The 16638-nt window shown below is 35.0% G+C and overlaps 1 protein-coding gene across 1 annotated transcript in view; it reads right to left on the bottom strand.

The window, feature by feature from the left end:
- Positions 1–4186: 4186 nt before the first annotated feature.
- Positions 4187–16638, bottom strand: part of LOC138317980 (legumain-like) — a 28525-nt gene continuing 16073 nt past the window's right edge. The window contains exons 8-13 of the mRNA XM_069259983.1: positions 16381–16499; positions 14976–15065; positions 14787–14867; positions 14242–14367; positions 6595–6771; positions 4187–5474 (exon numbers count right to left, since the gene is read on the bottom strand). Coding sequence (XP_069116084.1) covers positions 5352–5474; positions 6595–6771; positions 14242–14367; positions 14787–14867; positions 14976–15065; positions 16381–16499 — 716 coding nt within the window. The 3' untranslated portion in view covers positions 4187–5351. The remainder of the gene's footprint in view (positions 5475–6594; positions 6772–14241; positions 14368–14786; positions 14868–14975; positions 15066–16380; positions 16500–16638) is intronic.

Here is a 16638-nt window from a genome sequence, read left to right as displayed (position 1 = left end):
AAAGAAAATTTAACACTTTATTATAGCGTTTGTAAGACAGTAATCTAATACAAATTTACCGCTAAATCAAAACGTTCGCTAAAATTGAGGCTTCATAATTTAATATTTACAGATTACTGGAAACTATGAGCAACAAAAGGATCTTTGTTAGTTGCAAACAGCTTATTGTTAAGTATATATAAGCATGAGTATCATATTCGTATAGCGATGCCTCGAGTACCAATCAAATGATGACAGATCAGAAAATAGCACACAAAGGAAACGCATCACATGTTTAATTTATTTAATTGATAGCCCATTGCTACGCGTTTTTGAGCCATCGTCAATTAAGTGAGCACTTAATTCAAACTACTTCTAAAGGTTTATTTATCGTTTCCTTATAGTGCTAACAGTTCACTATACCATATTAAATAGTTTTACAGTAACTTATGTTGTTAAATCCTATAAATAGAAGATTATGTCATACAGATATTAAGCAAATGTAATTATATCTAGCCCACAAGCTTTGTCTATTGCACTGAAAATAGCGTCCTTTGAGTAGGGTCGTTCACATAGATTTACCACCATCCGGAGATGCTTCAGGGAATATCGATTCTACAAATTAGAAAAATTAATGATTAAATGAAAATATAAGGACTTGTTTTTGTGATTTGATAGCTTTGCATTAAACATTCAAACATTTAAAACTCATAAAACTGAAATGCTTTTTTCGCAAAGATAAAATACATGTATATAGTATCTACATAGTGTCAAGGACGTATATGAGAAGGATACGCCACACTGGCTTTGAGGCAAGTACGGCGCAAGAGGCTTTTGAGTTTGTGCACTGACCATGACATGACCATATTTTATTTTTCGAGATATCGGCAGCCATACTGTACGTCTACGTTTACACATACATGTATATCTTCATTTATGTGTAACGGTGGTTTATACCATTCATTTGAGAATAATATATACATGGGAAATAACGAAATATATATATTTTACAAGTACTTATTGAGATATGTGTTGGTAAATTAGTATAAATATTATTAATTTCCAACTATCGCTGTTGCCGAGGTGATCTACCAGCGAAGCCATGCACGAGCGGCCGTGGTTTGGCCAGGTGGTTCTCATTTCGTTATATTTATATTAAATAGTGTTATGAACAGATTTGTTCGTGTATAACAGAAATATGATACATTGAAATCCAATTATCTATTCATAACTTTTTCACAAACATGGATTTCAAACGTGTGAACAAAAAGCGGGTACGTGTGACGGCCGGTACTGTGGTTAGGCCTACAACGTTAATGATCGAACTATGAAAGTGTATACTTTTGTCAACGTATCGATTGTGTATCAGGGATGTACGTATCTGTTATTGTTTTTTATTAGTCTGCCATACCGTGTTTGTACCTACGAGTAATTACATGTACCTGTCATCACTGCCTGTCTGCGGTGGTCAGACAACTCTGCCTTCCCCTTCATATGGAGGTTGTGCCATTTTTTTCTACCTCCTCTACGCTTCGTCTGACAGTAGAACTGGCGTTGATGGCATCTGTTATGCGCTGCCATGCTTCCCTTTTCCTCTGGGTCGTAACCCCCGCACCAAACTTGGCCCTGATAACATCCTTCTTCTCTTCAACAAGTTTTGTTAGCTGCAAGCATTCGTCTGCCGTCCAGTTTGGTTTCCGCTTTTTGCTTGGTGTCTCAACAATATTCGTTGCCATTTTTTCAGAGAAGCTAGACAAGCAGACGACGATCGCGCACGTGTTTTGTCCGCGTGGTATTGTTTGTAAACAAAAAGTACGGGAAACATGATGTCTCGCCATTGACAACGAGCCATCTAAGATTTTTGCAATATGCTTAGCAAAAAACAGCTAAGCATAATGCTTAGAATATTTATGCAACAGATATTAAGCATCTTGCTTAACTAAGTGTATTGAAAATTTACTTAAGTACAAACTTAAGAAAATTCTTAGATTTTTTATGCATACGAGTCCAGCGACGCATCAAAAAGGGGATTTTTTTAACATCTATATTAAAGTTATATGAGCCGTATTTTTCATACTCACGAATCAAGATGAGCTTTTAATATGTTATTCAGCACCAAAAATTACCAACCTTTTGAAAATTACAGTGCTTTCAATGCATAGGTATTTATTTTACATGTACAAATAAGAGCTGAAAATGATTTTTGGCAGTACTTGAAAATGATTTTTGGCAGTACTGCCAAAAATCATTTATTTACATCAATAGTGAAGTGAAATGAGTACATACGGTGAGACCAAGAAGCCAAATTGTGGTCTACAATTTCATTACACATTTTTACAATGTTTTTAGTAATTGTAAAGTGACTTCTGCAGGTATGTTTTCATTTAAACATATTTAAGGCATAAAAACAACAATTTTACAGTACAAAATTTCTGTGTTATAACTAACGTTTATAAGTCATCTGAACCCATTTGAATGATTTTTACAGCTTTATTCATCAAACCTTATGGTTTTTAATAAATAAATGATGAAAAATAGCATGTCAAAATTATCGCCCAGTTACGGCACATATTACTTTAAGATTTCGCCGTACACAAACACACTGTATATGAAGAAGAGAGACTTTTTTATAGACTTTTTTTTGATTGAAGCAAAGGCCTCGCTCTTGCACATTTTAATTAGGCGATTTTTCAAAATCTAGGGTTATGTTCGTGCAAATGGAGCTTAAATCGTCTTAGTGACGGCTCTTTGTATGGATGTGTTAGATGATTTTGAAAGAAAAATTATCGCTCTTTCCAACGGTAGTAGCCGTTTTTATGAAGATGTGCTAGAAATGTGTTTTCATAGCCGCTAAAGGTAGGCGGGTAAGAAATTTTGAGTCTGTGAGCTTTCCACCTTCTCGTACATGCATATAGTATGTCTGGTTGTATCAGGTGTGATATTGGTACCATGTACAGTATGATTTTTACCGGTTTTTTTCAAACTAGACCTCTAAAACGTCTAAAATGGTCTTAGGGCACTCTGGTTGGTACATGATAAATAATCTTAGGCTCACAGTATTCCGTATTTGTATATTACATAGTTATCTTCCCTTGCGAGTAGGTATTGATTGTGACGTAAAGTATTTGGGAGCGTAACGTCATACGTTTCAGAGAAATCGATGTGAATTGTGCTCACAAAATAATGACGTAACAATCGATACCTACCCGCAAGGGAGCTAACTCTGTAATATGCAAAGACGGAATATGGTATACATGTATGTTATTAAAGGCCCACTACCTTTCCGGGACAAAATTTAATGGTTTCTTAAAAAACATAAATAACGTCAGAAAACCAATGCCGATGCCCAAAGATGAGGTTTACAACACAAAACATATGCAAGATTTCCTGCGTAATATATGAAAACCGTGGAGAGTCGTTTCGCTGTCTTGCCGTCTGGCGCAGTAATAGTTATATACCGCGCGGTATTTAGGGCGACGGCGGGAAACATAAGACGACCCGCGTTATGAAAATTAACATATTATCCATTTCGATTAAATTGTTCAGAAGGTGATGATAAACGTAGTATTAACTGTAGGTTAATAACTTTTGCGACTCTACAAAATTATCGATCTCGTTTTACATTCCCATTTTAAAAATTAAAAGTCGTGTCGGAAAGGTAGTGGGCCTTTAATGTATAGAATAACTTCTGATGAAGCGTTTTCTGACAGGACGATTCTGTACATCCTTTAATTAGGCCAAACAAACTAATTATCAATAGTTATGGAATTCAATTCTTTTTTACTGGCATAAACACCCTCGATACTCAGGGGTTTCGATCATTAACGGAGATGAGAATATCTCATATTAAAACATGTGCATTTCGATCGTATACATAGACTTATTTACCAGTGCGACTTATTATGTGTACAAAAACTGAAAAATGCCTTTGCGACTTATACACATACATGTAGGTGCGACTTATTGTCCGGAAAATATGGTACCTATACTTTTTTGGCCTAACATTTACATAAAATTTTGTACCTGTGTTTTAATTATCAGTAATGAATGCTTTTTTTAGCCTGATACGTGAAATGAAAAGGTCTGAATAATACCTTAGTATTCATTCACATTTGATATGTTGATTGCAAATGAAAGAAACATAAAGAAACGTATTTATGGAATCAATACTAAATCAATATGTAGGGAAATAAATACAAAAACAACATAACGCTTCAGATATATTCAAGTACTGAAACATATATATCTACAGAAACATTATGTACATAAATAGCATAAACACATGTATAACTGTATTAAAATAAAAGGCAAAACAAATAAATGCTACATTATCACCATCTTACATCGTACATATCTGTATATGAATGGAAATTTTGATATTTCAATAAAAGCAAAGATAAAACTGGCAGACAACACCAATAACTGCCAGAGAAACTTCGTTTCTTGAAAAATTATTATAACTGCTGCTTTCACTAGCAAAACTGCAAACCAATTTATTTCAGTGGCAAATAAATTTCGTATATTCGTACCTAAAGACTTTTTCACAAAGATTTATTTTTCGTGCAAAAGCAATCGCACACAAAGATAAGTTGGTTTAAAGTACATAAGTAGGACATTTTCAATTTAGTGTTCATACATACAATAGCATTCATTTATGATTTAAACATTTCATGACATTAAGATGAATTGTAATCCTTGTAGCAGGGTAAAGTCCAGATCATGCTACACCAGAAATGTATATACATGTTGTACATTATATATATATATACATAATAGATATAAATCAAATACATAATAGATATAAATGCCCCTGTGGCCATATCACCAGATCGTGATGGAATCGGAGAGGATATCGATGTATATAGGACAGATATGACAAATTATGCCAAGGAATGTGTGTAAAAAGAAAATTTAACACTTTATTATAGCGTTTGTAAGACAGTAATCTAATACAAATTTACCGCTAAATCAAAACGTTCGCTAAAATTGAGGCTTCATAAATTAATATTTACAGATTACTGGAAACTATGAGCAACAAAAGGATCTTTGTTAGTTGCAAACAGCTTATTGTTAAGTATATATAAGCATGAGTATCATATTCGTATAGCGATGCCTCGAGTACCAATCAAATGATGACAGATCAGAAAATAGCACACAAAGGAAACGCATCACATGTTTAATTTATTTAATTGATAGCCCATTGCTACGCGTTTTTGAGCCATCGTCAATTAAGTGAGCACTTAATTCAAACTACTTCTAAAGGTTTATTATCGTATCCTTATAGTGCTAACAGTTCACTATCCCATATTAAATAGTTTTACAGTAACTTATGTTGTTAAATCCTATAAATAGAAGATTATGTCATACAGATATTAAGCAAATGTAATTATATCTAGCCCACAAGCTTTGTCTATTGCACTGAAAATAGCGTCCTTTGAGTAGGGTCGTTCACATAGATTTACCACCATCCGGAGATGCTTCAGGGAATATCGATTCTACAAATTAGAAAAATTAATGATTAAATGAAATATAAAGACTTGTTTTTGTGATTTGATAGCTTTGCATTAAACATTCAAACATTTAAAACTCATAAAACTGAAATGCTTTTAGCAAAGATAAATACATGTATATAGTATCTACATAGTGTCAAGGACGTATATGAGAAGGATACGCCACACTGGCTTTGAGGCAAGTACGGCGCAAGAGCTTTTGAGTTTGTGCACTGACCATGACGGTGGGCGACGACTGATTTTCTTTTGCGAGGGTTACCGTCTTACTTTCTGAAACGTGCTGTAATTTCATGAGTTTTCGTATTTCTTAACGATAATTTTAGGTTGTTCTTCTAAATCTTCCGTCCTTAAGGCAAGTATTAAACGTTGTGATATTTAATTAACTTTACATTTTTGGTGTTTCGTTTGACTCGATAAGACAAGTATTTGTTAAGAAAAAATGTTTTTTATTCCCGATACATAGGCGTGGTTTTTAGAAGTGTAAAGAGACACATTCTCTCCCAGGGTGCATTTCGGTCCCCACATTCACCTCTGTAAACGGCCCAGCGTTTCTAGATTCTTGAAAAACGTATATCGGGCGCATACTAAATTCTTAAATACATATTGTAAGTTTCCTATAGTATCATTTTTATGAAAACGACTGTCAGTTCTGAGATAATATGATTTGATTATTCAATATCAACCAAACAATACTGGATTCTTTTGCGGATACACTAGATTAACTTGTAAGTAAATAGTCACGATTTGCATGCGACGTCCGCCGTTTCAAAAACAATCACTGTCGCCTCATATATGAAAGGGGGCACACTGTATTAACAATCGTCATGACGTAATATTTGGTGACCTGAGGTCAACAGACGGCCAGTTCGTGAACCCCCATTGACAGAAGTGAATGTGGGGACCGCAATGAACCCTGGAAGAGATTGAAAGAGAGAGTGACGGATCCTTCTCACTTATAAATCCTTGCTAGTGTCTAGTATTTATATTCACTATGGTGTACCCGATATGGAGTGGTATTTTTCCTTGTTTTGTGTAAGATGATATATGCTTTGTGGTAAGCTTGGTGACACATATAGAACTTCTTGATATTCTTAATTACACTTACAGAGGGCAGATCTAGGTCCCGACATGTGTCTTTTAAATATTCCACAACAGGACCATAACAGTCGTGTTTGAATAGATCATTCTCCCCCATCAACATGGCATTCTGTTCCTGAAAGTTCCGGTCACCAGCAACAAAAGAAATTATCTGTTTCATTGTATTGTCGGTCTTCTCTCGTTTCTGTCAAAAAAGATTAAGAAGTCCTTTAGTAACACTCAGTATCACCAAGACACAGATGGCTTGGGATGAGGTAGCACAGTGCAGAATACATATATGTAGAGGAGATAAGCCGAAAATTCAACGAGATATCTTTAGCAACGAGGCTCTGTAGGGCCGAGTGCTGTACCCTCTCACGCATATTCCGAATTTGCATATTACATAGTTATCTGCACTTGCGGGTAGGTTTTGATTGTGACGTCATGTGTTTGCGAGTGTGACGTCATGTGAAACGACGTAAATTGCGCTCACAAAATAATGACGTAACAATCGATACCTACCCGCAAGGGAGCTAACTCTGTAATATGTAAAGACGGAATAGTACAGTTTGAGACTTATCTGACTTAAAACACAGATCTTTGTGTGTTAATAAAACTCTATTATACAAAGCATTCGTCACTTATAAACCAGGAGGGTAGCATATACTGAAATAATAACAATGTGCATTCATCCATATATTCTATTCATCACATTTCAAACCAGTAACAGGTAAAGCATATATATTTTCACTCATGTTTATGAGTGCAGTCAACCATACCAATCCATTCATCACATATAAACCTGGCGAACCTAAAATACCCATAGTCATCCTTCAATAACGAATATTATTCATATCTAAAATGTCTTCTGAGGTTGGACATAGCCTTCTCTACCGGGGCAACGTCTTTACTGGTGATTACATGATTAGTGATACATTGTATCTAGAAACTCAAAGGGAATTTCAATGTGTGATTTAATGTTTTCTTGCATATCTGACAAAATAAAAGGAAAAAATGCTGGAGAAATGGATAGGGTAAAACAAAAATCAGCTTTGCTTTACCTAAGAGAAACTCGCCAAAATACGTATTTAAAACAAACTTGATGTTAAAACATGATATATCAACGTAATGGGCCATGAATATGATTTTTGGATGCCTTCCTAAACTATTAGGATATTACAAGAAATTTGATACAGGATATTAATTTGTGGGTTAGTAAACTAAGCAACATGAGAGAGCTGATTAACCCCAACAAAGAGTTTGTTAATACGAAAATTATGTCCATTGGATTAACAGGAATATACTCCAACTATTATAACACACGTGGCTGGTAGGAGCTACATTGTACAATGTTATTATATAATGTAAGAGTGACTAAGGAAATATGTTGAAATCCAAATGGCCAAAGATCACCTAATGTTGTATGTACGTGCGACATGGAACACGCTCGTGTGCATGCTTTGCTGCAGAAGAAGTGTGCAGTATTACCATAGAAAAACAGTGCAGGGTGCATATAAAAAGTTTATTTCAAAGATGGATTTCAGCTGCTTGAAATTGTGAATATTGTCTATGAATGATATGTGTATGTTGTTCAAGAAACATGTTTCTTATAAAAGTGTTTTGAAACCCTTCTGAAATTGTTTATGCCTTGACACCCTTGAACTCTGCCCAGGATTTACGTAACTGGTTTATAAGTGACTGTCAAAATATAATCACACATAAACCGGGCAGTGGTCCAAAATCTTAATATAAAGCAGCTACAGGTTACTTATAGACCAGTTACATCATGTACAGGTACATCCTGTACTTTTCACGAAATATAACCCAAAAAGAACAAAAGGATTTACGCTAACTGTGTTTTAAGGACATGGGTATAAGTCCAATGTGCAATGTGAAAAAAAAACCTTTTTAGTAGACACATGGGCCTTAACGGTCATCTGACTATTAGTACAATAAAACATAGTCGTTTAAAGATTTTAGCCTATTTGACCCTCGTGACCTTGATTGAAGGTCAAGGTCATTCATTTGAACAAACTTGGTAGCCCTTCATCCAAGCATGCTACATGCCCAATATCAGTACCCTGGGCCTTCTGGTTCTTAAGAAGAATTCATTTAAAGATTTTAGCCTATTTGACCCCTGTGACCTTGAATGAAGATCAAGGTCATTCATTTGGACAAACTTGGTAGCCCTTCATCCCAGCATGCCACAGGCCTAATATCAGGTCTCTAGGCCTCTTAGTTATTCACAAGAATTTGTTTAAATGATTTTAGCCTATTTGACCCCTGTGACCTTGAATGAAGGTCAAGGTCATTTATTTGAACTAACTTGGTAGCCCTTCATCCCAGCATCCTACAGGCCAAATATCAGTACCCTGGGCCTTCTGGTTCTTGAGAAGAAGTTGTTTAAAGATTTTAGCCTTTTTGACCCCCGTGACCTTGAATGAAGGTTAAGGTCATTCATTTGAACAAACTTGGTAGCCCTTCATCCAAGCATGTCACAGGCCCAATATCAGTACCCTGGGCCTTCTGGTTCTTGAGAAGAAGAGGTTTAAATACTTTAGCCTATTTGACCCTCATGACCTTGAATGAAGGTCAAGGTCATTTATTTGAACAAACTTGGTAGCCCTTCATCCAAGCATCCTACAGGGCAAATATCAGTACCCTGGGCCTTCTGGTTCTTGAGAAGAAGTTGTTTAAAGATTTTAGCCTTTTTGACCCCCGTGACCTTGAATGAAGGTCAAGGTCATTTATTTGAACAAACTTGGTAGCCCTTCATCCCAGCATGCCACAGGCCTAATATCAGGTCTCTAGGCCTCTTAGTTATTCACAAGAAGTTGTTTAAAGGATTTTAGGCTATTTGACCCCTGTGACCTTGAATGAAGGTCAAGGTCATTCATTTGAACAAACTTGGTAGCCCTTCATCCCAGCATCCTACAGGCCAAATATCAGTACCCTGGGCCTTCTGGTTCTTGAAAAGAAGTCGTTTAAAGATTTTAGCCTTTTTGACCCCCGTGACCTTGAATGAAGGTTAAGGTCATTCATTTGAACAAACTTGGTAGCCCTTCATCCAAGCATGTCACAGGCCCAATATCAGTACCCTGGGCCTTCTGGTTCTTGAGAAGAAGTTGTTTAAAGATTTTAGCCTATTTGACCCCCGTGACCTTGAATGAAGGTCAAGGTCATTTATTTGAATAAACTTGGTAGCCCGTCATCCCAGCATGCAACAGGCCTAATATCAGGTCTCTAGGCCTCTTAGTTATTCACAAGAAGTTGTTTAAAGGATTTTAGCCTATTTGACCCCTGTGACCTTGATTGAAGGTCAAGGTCATTTATTCGAACAAACTTGGTAGCCCTTCATCCCAGCATTCTACAGGGCAAATATCAGTACCCTGGGCCTTCTGGTTCTTGAGAAGAAGTTGTTTAAAGATTTTAGCCTTTTTGACCCCTGTGACCTTGAATGAAGGTCAAGGTCATTCATTTGAACAAACTTGGTAGCCCTCCATCCCAGCAACCTACAGGCCAAATATGAGTACCCTGGGCCTTCCGGTTATTGAGAAGAAGTCGTTTGAATAAAAAGTTTACGCACGGCGCACGGCGCACGGCGGACGGCGGACGGCGCACGGCGCACGGCGCACGACGACGGACGGTGCATGATGACAATAGGTCATCATGGGTATAAGTCCAATGTGCAATGTGAAAAAAAAACCTTTTTAGTAGACACATGTATCAAAAAGATTCTTTCTTATCATAATACATGTATATTTTAATTCCCCGTTAGTAGAGGAATGGTTGTCTCCATTAACAGTCACCTGATAATTGATACAAATTAGTTATACTAGCCAACCGATGTCATTTGTTCATGAAATAGGAACAAATAATGGGTCTACATACAAAGTTTCATTAAGCTTAGTATATATTTACGCACATAAACGTGTTCACAAGGTTCAATAATTATTATTGCAAAGGGCAATAACTCTGTCAATTAGTTGTAGTTGAATCAAGCTAATTTAAGATATTTCTACATGTTGTCATCAAATGCCTTGTCAGTCCTCAAAATCTTCACCTTGTCATCAAATGCTTTGTCAGTCCTCAAAATCTACATATTGTCATCAAATGCCTCGTCAGTCCTCAAAATCTACATTTTGTCATCAAATGCCTTGTCAGTCCTCAAAATCTACATTTTGTCATCAAATGCCTTGTCAGTCCTCAAAATCTACATATTGTCATCAAATGCTTTGTCAGTCCTCAAAATCTACATGTTGTCATCAAATGCCTTGTCAGTCCTCAAAATCTACATGTTGTCATCAAATGCCTTGTCAGTCCTCAAAATCTACATCCTGTCATCAAATGCCTTGTCAGTCCTCAAAATCTACACCTTGTCATCAAATGCTTTGTCAGTCCTCAAAATCTACATATTGTCATCAAATGCCTTGTCAGTCCTCAAAATCTACATTTTGTCATCAAATGCTTTGTCAGTCCCCAAATCTACATGTTGTCATCAAATGCCTTGTCAGTCCTCAAAATCTACATATTGTCATCAAATGCCTCGTCAGTCCTCAAAATCTACATCCTTGTCATCAAATGCCTTGTCAGTCCTCAAAATCTACACCTTGTCATCAAATGCCTTGTCAGTCCTCAAAATCTACATGTTGTCATCAAATGCCGTCCTCAAAATCTACACCCTGTCATCAAATGCCTTGTCAGTCCTCAAAATCTACACCTTGTCATCAAATGCCTTGTCAGTCCTCAAAATCTACATGTTGTCATCAAATGCCTTGTCAGTCCCCAAATCTACATGTTGTCATCAAATGCCTTGTCAGTCCTCAAAATCTACATGTTGTCATCAAATGCCTTGTCAGTCCTCAAAATCTACATGTTGTCATCAAATGCCTTGTCAGTCCTCAAAATCTACATGTTGTCATCAAATGCCTTGTCAGTCCTCAAAATCTACATGTTGTCATCAAATGCCGTCCTCAAAATCTACACCCTGTCATCAAATGCCTTGTCAGTCCTCAAAATCTACACCTTGTCATCAAATGCCTTGTCAGTCCTCAAAATCTACATGTTGTCATCAAATGCCTTGTCAGTCCCCAAATCTACATGTTGTCATCAAATGCCTTGTCAGTCCTCAAAATCTACATGTTGTCATCAAATGCCTTGTCAGTCCTCAAAATCTACATGTTGTCATCAAATGCCTTGTCAGTCCTCAAAATCTACACCTTGTCATCAAATGCCTTGTCAGTCCTCAAAATCTACATGTTGTCTTAAAATGCGTTGTCAGTCCTCAAAATCTGCATTTTGTCATCAAATGCTTTGTCAGTCCTCAAACTCTACAAGTTATCATGAAATTTCCTTTCAGTCCTTAAATTCTACATGTTGTTATAAAATGCCTTATCATTCCTCAAAATCTACATGTTGTCATCAAATGCCTTGTCAGTCCCCAAATCTACATGTTGTCATCAAATGCCTTGTCAGTCCTCAAAATCTACATGTTGTCATCAAATGCCTTGTCAGTCCTCAAAATCTACATGTTGTCATCAAATGCCTTGTCAGTCCTCAAAATCTACATGTTGTCATCAAATGCCTTGTCAGTCCTCAAAATCTACACCTTTGTCATCAAATGCCTTGTCAGTCCTCAAAATCTACATGTTGTCTTAAAATGCGTTGTCAGTCCTCAAAATCTGCATTTTGTCATCAAATGCTTTGTCAGTCCTCAAACTCTACAAGTTATCATGAAATTTCCTTTCAGTCCTTAAATTCTACATGTTGTTATAAAATGCCTTATCATTCCTCAATATCTACAAGTTTTCAGCAAATGCCTTGTCAGTCCTCAAAATCTACACATTTTATCAAATGCCTTGTCAGTCGTCCAAATCTACACGTTGTTATCAAATGTCTTGTTAGTCCTCAAAATCTACACATTGTCATCAAATGCCTTGTCAGTCCTCCAAATCTAGACATTGTCATCAAATGCCTTGTCAGTCCTCCAAATCTACACATTGTCATCAAATGCCTTGTCAGTCCTCCAAATCTACACATTGTCATTAAATGCCTTGTCAGTCCTTAAAATCTACATGTTTTCAAAGCGTTGTCAGTCCTCAAAATCTACACATGTCATGAAATGCCTTGTCAGTCCTCAAAATCTACATATTTTCATGAAATGCCTTGTCAGTCCTCAAAATCTACACATGTCATGAAATGCCTTTTCAGTCCTCAAAATCTACATATTTCCATTAAATGCCTTGTCAGTCTTCAAAATCTACATGTTGTCTCCTCTGAAAGGAGTATTATCAAAGTATTACAATCAAGGTTCATACAGTAATCAAGATATGAAATTCAAGGCTTTTCAAGGCTTTTGATGATAAAATTCAAGGCACTTATAGCCATATTATAAGCATAAGAATTTCATATTGACAAGGAAATAAAAATGTTTCTTTCATTCTTCTCACATTAATCCTTTATATTGATGATATCTAACAAATTTGCAGACATTTTCAAGTGAACAAATAATTTGAGAAATTTCAATCTAACCATCACATCATTGTCAAATAAAAACTAGAAAGCCATACTCTTAGTCTTCCGTTATAACTAAAACAAGATTGACATTACAGATGCTTGAATTCCTCTTACTTTCCCATTCACTGCTATATCTAACTCATAACCATCCCTCTCTCAAAGAAGGTCCCGATCTTTTGGAGATTGTACCGTCTTAAATTACCCATCTTCAACTATGATTTTACCTTCTCAAATTGTCGATCTTTAACTATAAATTACCTTGAACAACATCTAAAGAAAACCATTAAACTAATCCAATTCACTGTCAGAATTTAATATGATATCAAAATGCTGTCATCATTATTGTTCTCACCTTCTGATGATAGCCAGGCTCCCCGCCATGTAGCCGGCTAGTGATGCTGACTGATCTAGCTCAGTTATTTGTCTATATTTTATTATTACTTAACCCCTCATAAATAATTAACTCACAGAAGACCCCAATTCTTCTTTTATTAGATAGTGATAAAGCCAGATGTGTTCCGAGTATCACATTACCGATAACAGGTAGTACATTCTAGAGACTCCACAAATGGCATTTTCATTTTCTTGTCAATATGCTGTGATAAGCATGGTAATGGTTAAAAAGAAAATTGTTAACGATTTTTCTGCAATTAACCACCAAAATTAGAAGGTGACTGTGATAGATTATGTCAATTCAAGGCCTATAATTATGTTTTCAAGGCTATACAACCATTTTTCAAGGACTTTCAAGGCCATGTATCAATTTCAAGGGCATTCAAGCCTTATCACAGCAATCTTCATAAAAATTATGTTGTGTTATTCCACTCTCAGAATGTCAAATTAACATTGTAGTTATTGAGTAACAATTTGTTTGTACCACAGGTGGTTCCATATTCAACAATCATTCATTGTGTAACCTCTAGTTATACCTATGCCTTCTGATCAGTGATCATTATACATATGTAGATATTATACCAGTAATTGCTTTAGTCTACATTACAACTTTAAAATTATTCTAAAGTACCAAAAAAATCCAAGATAGTTGATGACTCAATGGCTTATTAAAAGTCACAATAATGAAGTCCTTTGCAGAAATCATATGTAAGTCCTATAATGGCAAGACAAACTGACAATGAATTAACAGATTTTTTGTACTCACTCTTGTAATATCGGTGATTTTGGCCCAACTCTCATCCATCTTTGCTGTATCATTGTTCTCTTTTGCCATGGTGTAAAGTTTCCTTTCAACCATGATCTCTACATCTTCTGATGGCACAGCATCAAGCTAGAATAAAATCGCAGGTATCTCAATTTACTTGTTGAATGTTTGATTTTACTGTCTAGCTACATAATGGATTTACATTTGACCTCAATCATTCTGATTAGAAACATATAATAGAGAGATTGGTAACTCCAACATTTTTACATCAACAGATGTATGTAAACTCTGTATGTACTTAAGGGTTTTTAGATATACATGTACTCTTGAAATAGTATTGAAATACGGGAGAATAACTTTGATACGTTACAAAAGTTCATTAATTTTCAGATGGCTTGAGTACAATTTGAAAACAAAAATTAACATTTTAACTTACACACCAATAAATGCACTTACGGTTTTAACTACAGAGTTACTTCCCTTAATTTTTTTTTTGGCAATGAACAAAGTACTGAAAATATTAGACAGAAACTTTTGATACCTACATTTGGGTTAGGAGCATTCAATACAATGTGATTGTCCTGTTCATATCCTAGGAAGGCAGACAACATCAGTTTGTTCATAGTCTGTAAAAAACACCAATAAGTCATAATCAATATGAAACTTAACTTGATCTCTCCTAGAAAAACATCATTTTACTTGGTTATTAAAATTGCAAAATAAATTCAACTTACCAAGTCACCAAATTCCATAACATGGCTTTGATTGGTCTCCTTACGAACGATATGGAACTGTTTGTCAATCGTCTCGGAGTTCAAATTACTCTATAAGGTAAGAAACCACACTCAACAATCATAGCATTATATTTCTTAAGGAAATAATAATTTTACATTATCACTTTTTATACAAAAGTACAAAATTTATTTCTGATAAAATTTTGCAAACAAACTTATTTTCACATCTTTTAAAAGACTTCACGCGTTTTCATATGTACATGCCTTAAAGATGCTCCACCGCCAACAGAGCATAATCGATACTCATCAATTAACAACAATTGGTGTTTAATCATGTATATTTGTGCTTAATTAGCACAAAAGATTATATAAAATAATTAATTTTTCTTTTGGTGCATGTGCAATCAGTACTTCATTCTTCATAGAACATAGTGCAACAGATTTTTTTCGGGATGCAATTCATGATTTTCAATATTTTTATATGTCTCATTAACACAAAAAATAATATGAAATAATTTATTTTGCTTTTGGTGCATGTGCAATCAGTACTTGATTCCATATAGGACATAGTGCAACAGATCTTTAATTATTTTTAATATTTTTATTTGGAAGTAAAACTAGAAGTTCAAAGAAAAATAGTAAATCATTTGCTCTTGTTTTTGATAAGGAAAAAAATTCCATTTGTCAGCGTTTTTTTCACCTTTTCCAGCAAATTCCTGGTCCCAGATTCATCAACCTTACTTAACTTCAAGAAAGTTCTTAACTTAAAATTGTCTTTATAGCAAAATATTAAATAGGTTAAAGTCACACGATAGGTAACAAGCAGCAAAAAGATAAGTTGGATGCAACCCCTAAAAAATTAATTGTTAGTATTTGTATTTGTAGTCAAAATTAGGCTATATCAGAGAATATTGATAATGATTTCTCAATAACTTTGGTACGGTTCTTTAAGCTACTTAAGACATTTTACTTAAACTAATGTTTAATGGTTTCCTAAAACTAAACGCCTGTGAAGGTTGGTTAACATTGTGACTTCTATTTTAAGATTTTATATTAATTTGTTAATTCTTAGACTTATTTATATTCATAATAATGTACATTTTTATCAAATTGTAATATGATTTGAAGAGAGGGTTCAGTCAATTGTAAGGCTTTTGATTTAAATACAGCTCTCCTATTCTTTGAATATTACAATTATATTCTTTAATTAACAATAATTTGTATTTGCTTAATACATAATTCAAGAATGTAGAAATAAATATGTTGATTATCTATAAATATTTTTGAATTATCTTAAAAGCTTAATACATTTCTTATTGTCAATAATGAAGTTTTATTAAAACTTCTCCTATAATTGTAAACTGGGAGATAATGCTATGATTTTGTGATCGTGTTTGGGGCTTACCTTGTCAGAATTCTGCATCCAATTGACGCTGAAAACATCTCCAAGATAAGTCTCCAATGTCTTATCAAAATAACATGCATATGATGACTGAGTGGAATTGGCTGCAGTCATAGCCAAAACTGTAAACAATATACATGTAGATGTAAAAGACTTTAATTAATGGTGTGAGACACGTTTTGTAAGTGACTTTTTAATTGGGAAAAAAATTGTATAGTCATTATGGTCATGACCTTTGTTAAAGTGGCCTTGACCTTAAAG

This window comes from Argopecten irradians, chromosome 3 (assembly GCF_041381155.1).
Source record: "Argopecten irradians isolate NY chromosome 3, Ai_NY, whole genome shotgun sequence".
Lineage (NCBI taxonomy): Eukaryota > Metazoa > Mollusca > Bivalvia > Pectinida > Pectinidae > Argopecten > Argopecten irradians.
The sequence above is the reverse complement of the archived record's forward strand: the minus strand, read 5'-3'. Positions and strand labels throughout refer to the sequence as shown.